The 8760-nt window shown below is 37.7% G+C and overlaps 1 protein-coding gene across 2 annotated transcripts in view; it reads right to left on the bottom strand.

Annotated features, from left to right (window-relative positions):
• Nucleotides 1–6196, bottom strand: part of ppp1r14ba (protein phosphatase 1, regulatory (inhibitor) subunit 14Ba) — a 6609-nt gene extending 413 nt beyond the window's left edge. Inside the window, exons 1-5 of one of the 2 annotated variants that reach the window (XM_051681309.1) lie at nt 6001–6196; nt 5656–5852; nt 1968–2051; nt 1595–1627; nt 1–396 (exon numbers count right to left, since the gene is read on the bottom strand). The exon at nt 1–396 is cut by the window's left edge and continues 413 nt beyond it. In XM_051681309.1, the coding sequence (XP_051537269.1) occupies nt 313–396; nt 1595–1627; nt 1968–2051; nt 5656–5847 (393 nt within the window). In that variant the 5' untranslated portion in view covers nt 5848–5852; nt 6001–6196 and the 3' untranslated portion in view covers nt 1–312. Of the gene's footprint in view, nt 397–1594; nt 1628–1967; nt 2052–5655 lie in introns of both variants that reach the window. The other variant, XM_051681308.1, reaches the window with a different exon arrangement.
• Between the last annotated feature and the right edge of the window lie 2564 nt (nt 6197–8760).

Genomic DNA, 8760 nt, shown 5'->3' on the forward strand with positions numbered 1-8760 from the left:
ATTAGTGTACAGTTTAACTGTAATATCAACCATTCCACAACATTCAATTCCTTTCCCTAAATCATCACAGGAAGTTTAAGCTAAAGGGACACTACCACACACTCTCTACGCGTAATATATGCTGAAACAGTACTAAGACAAACTAAAACAGTTGAGGTGGTCAACCTGCAGCAGAGATTGGCTTGGCTGGGCTCCTATCGCTGATCTTCGTTTGACAGACTCTGTGGTATTGTGGTTGGGTCTGCATGCCTGCATCTCTCCTCTTGAGTTTGGAGTGACAGTTTTGTGGTGGTGGGGGGAGCTGGTGTGACCTCATGGCGTCAGCTCACCCTTCTTCTGGGGAGTGCTGAGTTTCTGCATACCTCGAACCTTCTCCAGCAGTGCAGCCACAAAGTCCTGCAGATTATGAACAATTTAAGGATTATTCTAGGGAGTAGTTTTATTGGCTTATGTATAGAAAGGCTATGATCAGCATCATGAAAGGTACACTTTATTGTTGAAGTTATTATTAAAAGGTCATTTATTGTTTCTGTTGCACTGGCCGATACTGCAGTCATCTTGGACTTCTACTGACACCTAGTGGTGTGGATTTTGCATCATGCAAAAGATTTCAGTTACTGATGTCATTGTAAAAATGCATTATTCAAGCTTTTATTTAAATTAACACTTTTAGTAAGCTACTAATATAATAGGTCTTAAACAAATGCCGTGGATTTAACACAAGGTAAGCTCAATCGACAGCATTTGTGGCATAATGTTGATTACCACAAAAAGTTATTCGACTCATTCCTCGGTTATTTAAAAATTAAGTTACAGTTATAGTGAGGCACTTATGATGGAAGTGAATGGTGCCAATCCATAAACATTAAAAACATTTGTTTCAAAAGTATAGCCACAAGACAAACATTAAGGGCTGTTCAGACCGAACACGTTGTTGCACTAAAAAAAGCTTGACGCGGCACAACAGAATGCACATGTCTCTCTTGTAAATGTTGAGGTACTTTTTAACTTGACACGGCATCTGTCAATGCAAGAATGTGTTCTTGCGTTTAAAAAAGCTAGACGTGCAGTAGCACAACGTAATAGGCTGTTCAGACTGAAGATGCAGCACAACTAATAGAACAAAAAACTCATGTCTCTAGATGCATTTTTAAAAGTCAACTTAGCACGGTGTCTAAAAAATGTGGAGCTCCTGTGCAAGTCGCTAAAAACCCAGTGAGATGCTGCACAACAATCAAAGACCTGCGTCTAAAACATTTACATTGAGAAACAATGGAAAAGCAGTGCAGATTGATACAATAACGTGTTCGGTGTGACACATCTAAACATGATTTTAGTGATAAGATCGTTTACTGCCATTACATCATCATGAAGTTGTAGTATTGCATATAACTTTACACAGGTAAGGTAAAGTACATGTTTCTGAACATATTTTTCAAAAGTTATATTCTTTTTTTTTTAATAAGGAAAGAATCACTAAGGGGAACCGTTAAATGAAGCACAATGTAACGCTGAGTGAATCAATGGCTCAAATAAGAATAACACTGCAGTGAAGATAATTGCCACTGTTATTAATATTTAAAATGAAACTTACATCATTAGGTTTGTAACAGTCAACCAGCAGCATCTGAGAAACAAAAAATGAAAAATTAATTCAGATTTTGCACACTAATCGTTTTTCTTTTTTTCCCAACATGCACCAATTAAGGCAGAAATCTGACGTAAAATGCTGAAATAGTCTGGAGAAATGGGCTGAAAATACTCCATCTTCCAAAAAACAAATTTCCTGCTGAAATTTCAGCTTTTAGAAAGTGCTCACTACTGTACTGGAAGAATTAATATAAAACCACCTGCATCTGAAATGTCAGAGGAATACTAGAAAGCAAGTCTAGTGGAGAGAAATTATTCTTAGGGGAGCTCTTTGAAGTGAACAAGATCAAGCAGATGTATTAGATGTTTGATTAGACCTTCACTCTAATGGCTCTCTCGACATCATTGGGTAGATCCAACAGCTCATCCACATCTATTTCCAGCTCAGGAACTTCATCTTCCTGCAAAACACAGAACCACTGATGAGACACTTTAATGAGGGCTCACATGAAAAAATGAGCAAAGAATGCAAATCATTTACAAACCACAGAACAATGGTCAGATCATAAACTAGACCAACGGGCAAATATATAGGTCGACAACAGGCAAACACCTCTTCTAAGAACAGTTAATGTAGCCAAAGGGGCTGAATAAACATGACCTCATAACTATTAATTGCACATCCCAGAAATATAGGGATATCTGGCCTTTGTCCATGACATCCTCCCTACACAACAGTATGGGCATGTGACAATAACAATTTCCATTCACTTCCTCTCAGCTCACAATGAACAATGTGTCTTTCCTCTCTATAGTCTACAACAAACAAGCCTGTTCGTTATCTTCTTAGATTAACCCTTAAATGCATACCTTGGTCTTTAGTGACACGGGAACTCATTCCACCCCCTATACCTCATCCATTTTTTGGAGTTGTGCCCACACCTCTTTAGTATTCCTAAATCTATCTCTTATAAATAGTGTAACACAAAATATATACATACTCTATAATGGTATATGTGTATAGGGTCATTAGATTTTTTGCACTTCCATAAATTCTATTTTTATGATTATTTAATATCTACAGTATACAAGTTTACTATCACAGGATATCTTTTTCTTTGTTTATTACAAGAGAAAAAAGTACTATATTCATACAAATAAATACTATATCACATTAATTTTCTGTGCAACAATGAATAAACTATAGCAAGTACAACATATGAACAGTATATGACTATTGTCATTTGTGTGCACTATTGAAATTATGTAAGTTGTGCATCTATTTAAACCCAATAAGTGCTTGAGAAAATACATATGCGAAACCTGTGTAACTTATGTGTTATGTGTAGCTCAATATGTCTTTGACAGCCAGTTGCGTCTCATGAAATTTTAGTGAAAGTCATGAATACTGTTCTAGATTTGTCCTGATTTGTTGCTTTATCTCATAGATTTATGAAAAATGAACCATCAAATATATTTATTCTATTATTTTCTAATTGTCTTGAAAATATTTTGAAAAACTGACACTATCTGGGCATTTTGTAGATCCATTTGTGATAGATATAATTGCTGGGTCTCTAAAGACCTGAATATGTAAGAGTGTTTGGGAAAATTCCCATGCATTTAAGGGTTAATAGTGGTCATCCATCCGCCTGCCTGTCAGTCCGTCTTTGAGAAAGCAGGTCTGTTATGAAACTTTTCATTTGGACTTGTATTGTGGAGTCGCTGTAGAACACAATTGAACTAAGCTTGCCAGAAGTGCTCCTCTGGACACTTTTATTTGAACTTACCTGGGGGGTGGGTAAAATGCTATCTATTAATCAATCACCTAGTGACAAAGGTGATCAATTTTACAAACCGGTGCATTATTGTATCATGAGAGAGAGACTGTGGGACTGGGACGTAATAATACTCTTTAACTGTATTTTAAAAGCAAGTGAAGAAATGACAGAGCTTTATGAGAAAATGTATACTTGATTGTAAAACATAGCCATCAATGGCTCTGCAATATTCTTCAGTGGGAAAATATTTGAAAGCCACAGACAAAAATGTGACAATTTTATTTAAGCCAAAATAAAACGCCATTTAAACTGGGTTATGTTGTTTGTGACTGTACACTGTTTTCCACTTAGGGAGAGCACATTTCTTTAGTTTTTGCTTTGGGCTATTTTGATTTTAGTGTACTAAGGGTGTACTCACACTAGGCAATCTGTACCATGCCCGAGCACGGTACGCTGAACCGTGCCTTGGCCCGCTTGTAGAGGTGGGCTCGAGCACGGCTCAGTTGGCTCAGGCACGGTACGCATCAAGTGTGATCGCTAACCGTGACCAAGCACGCAACACGAAACATGACGCCAATGATGCGACTGGGCTAAGGGATCACTTTGGTCTAAGGCATAGGAGCAGTGTTTACTGGAAATTTGGGCAGACGAGAGTATACAGGAACAACTGGATACAACACACAAGAACTACGAGATATTTGGTAAAACTTGCGACTATCTTCGTGCTCATGGATACCAAAGAACCACTGAGCAATGACGTGACAATCTGAAAAAACTGCAAGTTCAGTATCAGAAGGTACGGGATGCACTCTGTAAATCTGGCAGCTCGTCGGACGAGAAGGATAAATTCCAGTGGTACAATGCCGTCGACAATTAGGCTTGTGAGAGGGCCGTGTGTCACCGTGCCCCAAACAACTCAGAATAAGCCACAAAGTAAGTAACGTTACAATGATGGACTCTATTGTGCTGTGCGAGAGCGCTTTTCTTCCTGTTTTCTTCAAAACAAAAAGTCACATCGTAATGACGTAAGCATGCTCAGGCCAGGAACGTTAAGTGCAATGTGAGTGCAGGCCAGCGGGGGAGGGGGTACAATCATGCTTGGGCATGGTACAAGGCAACCGGGCCTAGTGTGAGTACGCCCTAAGACTGCAGCAATATAATGGGCAAGTTCTCCTGTCAGATCACATTAATTTAGCTTAACCTGTGGGATTCGGATGACATTTCACAGTTTTATTATAAGCATGGTTGTATTGTCTTTATTCACCCTTACAAAGTGTTATTAGAATACCACTGTTATGCATGCTGGACTATTTTTAATGATGCAAAACCATCTGTCAATGGGATAACCACTAAAATTTGTAAGCATTCATTGAATTCAAATGGATTTGGGCTGCTTTGTAGTATCTCAATCAGACAAAATGGTGAGGATCCTCAAAGACAGATTTTAGCTCAGGATGAGACCTACCCGCTGGGCTGAAAAAAGCATTTAAAAAAAATAAAATAAATAAAATAAAAAAAAAAAACTATTTTAAACAGCTCCCTAGTCTTACACCACACATAATCTAGTTCTGATATATTAGCCCTGGAGGTTAAGTCAAGCTCCAAGTGGAGAATTCTTTGCATGTCTGAACAGATGACATCATCACAATGGCTAGAGGGGTGATTCCATCAATCCCAGGGGGCTGAAAGGGAGACAAAAAAAAAAAAAAAGGAAAAACGTCCTCTACCAGTGTCACCTATATACGTGCAATAGAAATGTGCATACTGTAAAATCCTGCTGAGTGCTATTCTGGTTTTTGTGCATTCTGCAGACCTATTTTGGAGTTGAGATGATATCTCTTTGTTCATGCAACTGGAGCTCAACGACATCCTCACATAGCCTAGATCTGAGGCAAACCCACTTATTGATGAAATATGAAGGGATGCATCATGCGTGAAGGATGCGAAAGGTGGTTAAAGCTATTCTACTCTCATCACCTGCACAGGTTCACCTTTGTTTGAAGTCTTTGTCTGTACTTTTATCATGCCACGCCCTTCAACGTGTGAATGCATAACCATAAATTACGACATATATTTAAAATAATAAATCATGACAGAAATAGCTTAAAGATGCCATGCTGCTCTGAATAACCACCAGTTTCTTAAAGCAGAGCACCTATGGCACAATAAGGACATGATGACAAAAGAGGAACACCGGCGCTCGAGCATGGGAAAGAAAGACCTGTCATTCCTCGCGACAAAGGATCTCATGCGATCAAAGCAATGCCAGTGTTACTTGTCCTACCTCGCAGTCGTATAGATTCATTAACTGGCTAACTATCCACTCTTCCAAATTCAGCCGCCTCCTTAATTCTTTTCTGTCATATTTGACGGTCACGCGCCCTTGCTTCTGTGGCACTTCTTCTTCGGTACCGGGCGGTGTTTGAAAATAAACCCGGGGTTGAGGTGTCGTTTCCGGACTCGTTACCGCTGCCATCGTCCCTGTTAAAAAAAGCTGAGGTGGATTTAATGTCTTAATTAATTAGAGCATCAATTCAAAGACAGAGCTGGTCTACTAATGTTCCGCCATGTGCACATCCACTGCATGTTTTGCAAAAAGTGCCGGCCCCCTTTCTTAAATGTAACAGACCTTCAGATTGCAAGGAGTCCGCAACGGTAGGCTGGGATCAGACATACAGGGAGGTTAGAAAACAAAAAACCCTCATCAGCCTAATCAGTGTATAGTAGTGGCTTTATCAGTCCATCTTCTTCAGATCGGTCCATCAATTGTCACAGGACAGCTTGTGGGCGCCTCCAAGTGCCACCACGCCAATGCCTCCCTTTGATCTTTTATACAGGCTGAAATGCTCTGACCAGTAGGTAATATCAGCTCATAAAATCACGCTTAATTATTTCAGGCATGAACATTTTGCTTTGCAGAATAGATATTAGCTATACTGGCACTCTCTGCCCCCCATCTGTCATGCCACCCCTCTTTCCTGTATGTGTGGGCTATTCCATCCAAATCAAATATCCCCTGCCTGCCTGCCCGGTGTTTCTGCATACCGGCTCACACATTGGGTATTGCGCTTGTGCCAAGTGACCCTCTGACTGTCTCATCATTTCCTCGTAAAATCCAATTTTATCTTGGCTAATTTAATCCCTAATTGGCTCTTTAACTCAAATGATTTACCATCCTTTGTGCTCCAGCAGAGTTTGAATGGGCCCTCTAGATATATTTGATATACGTGTCGTCAAGCTACGTTGTAAAACGTGACTTGCAATTGTTACCATAATAAGATGATAACCTGATAAAAATTATTTTCATTGGTTTAACCTAATTTGTCAAGTAAGTTTAATAAGTTTTTTTCTCAGTGTATTTTTTTTTTTTGTTTAATTATTAGGTTATTACTGTCAATGCCATGCATGGCTATGCAATATGTTGTCATTTATATGAATCCAGTCTCACACAGTTAAATACATTTTATTTATTTATTTATTTGGCAAATGCTGTAATAAACATTGAGCATTTTCTATTATCAGGTTATTACAATAATTAATAATAAATGCCATGCATTTACTATTATGATTTCATCCACATTGAACGCTGCTGGTAATAATATGAATATCCTTATCAAATCACCAATTAGAGATGAGTTTGACTGCAATAATGAAATACAATTTTATTTTTTGAAGAATGAAAAGGTTACAGTTGACATAAGATGGAGCTCCATGGCTTGTAAACTGTTCTGAAAACTTATACACAGTAAACAATTGTTTTGTCAGGTAACCTAAAAATGTGCTTCATGTGGTAACATCTAAATTAACTTTTTTTGTTCAAGTCAAATATGTTATTTAAAGGTATAGTTCACCCAAAAATGTAAATTCTCTGATCATTTACTTACCCTCATGCCATCCCAGATTTGTAAGAAATTCTTTATTCTGCTGAACACAAATGAAGATTTTTAGAAGAAAATTTGTTGGCCCATTCAATGCAAGTGAATGGTGGCTAGAACTTTGAAGGTCCAAAAATCCTGGAAGCACACAATGTCTTCTGAAGCAATATGATATGTGTGGCTGAAAAAAAAAAAAAAAAAAAAACATCAATATTTAAGCAATTGTTTTGATTATAAATCTCCATTTTCACATTCTTCTTCTTTTGTTTTTGGCAATTCACTTTCTTTGTGCACATCACCACCTACTGGGTAGAGAGGAGAATTTATAGTAAAAAGCACTTAAATATTTATCAGTTTCTCACCCACACCTATTGTATCGCTTCTGAAGACATGGATTAAACCACTGGAGTCTTATGGATTACTTTTATGTTTCCTTTATGTGATTTTTGGAGCTTCAAAATTCTGGCCACCATACACTTACATTGTGAGGACCTACAGAGCTGAGATATTCCTTTTAAAATCAGCAGAAGAAAGAAAGTCATATACATCTGGGATGGCATGAGGGTGAGTAAATGATGAGAGAATGTTCATTTTTGTGTGAACTATCCCTTTAATCTGACTAAATCAATCTAACAAATTAGGTTATGACAACAAAAGTATTTTTATTGGTTAGATTTAGTAAAAGGATCCTTGAGGTAACAATTGCAGGTTACTACTTTTTAAAGTGTACACAGTGATAAACCTCATAAAGTGAACTCATCAAGTTCCAAAACTATTGATTACTTTATAGTAGTCATTTTTAACTGGGTGTATATTCTTGGGATGATACATGTCAATCATTGAGGAACTTGATGACCCATAAAATGGCTCGGACATATCAAAGTGCTTGTCAAATCCCTTTTTTTAAAATACCCATTTGCCTTTAGTTAATTAACTTTGATTTGCCATGTACTACTATTGCTAGTCAGAGGCAGGTGTTATTAGGGGGAAGACACGTTCTTATTCTAGAGAGTATTTTACAATAAAAAAAAAATAAAAAAAGAAGAAGAACAATAAATATTTGGATGCCCCTGCCAGTGTTTTGGCCCATGTTCCTGGAAGAGAAAGACTGTGAATTTTAAAAGTGTTTATCTGCTATGCAGTACACTAGCATATACAGTACATGGCCTTAAAGCTAACAGACATGGACTAAAAGCCACAAAACCCCAATTTTAATTTCATGGGATCTTTTAAAGGTTTAAAATCTGTGCTTCAATGGCATCACAGTGCAACACTAGAGGGCAGACTGTGATTGCATTATTTCTGTAAAGTGTGTTGAGTGAGCCATTATGTAATGCAGATCTTTTTGTTTGCAATTTTAGCTGTTCAGTTTTTCAAAATTTACAAATGATACATTAGGTTGACTTGGTTGGTTTGAAAAACAAGCAGCCTTTCTTAAACAATTGGATAACCATCAAACTGGAAGAAGATGTGCAAAGAAAATTGTATGATGTGTGATAAAGGAGAAATCGTTT

Source organism: Myxocyprinus asiaticus, chromosome 40 (genome assembly GCF_019703515.2).
Source record: "Myxocyprinus asiaticus isolate MX2 ecotype Aquarium Trade chromosome 40, UBuf_Myxa_2, whole genome shotgun sequence".
NCBI classification, from domain to species: Eukaryota; Metazoa; Chordata; class Actinopteri; order Cypriniformes; family Catostomidae; genus Myxocyprinus; species Myxocyprinus asiaticus.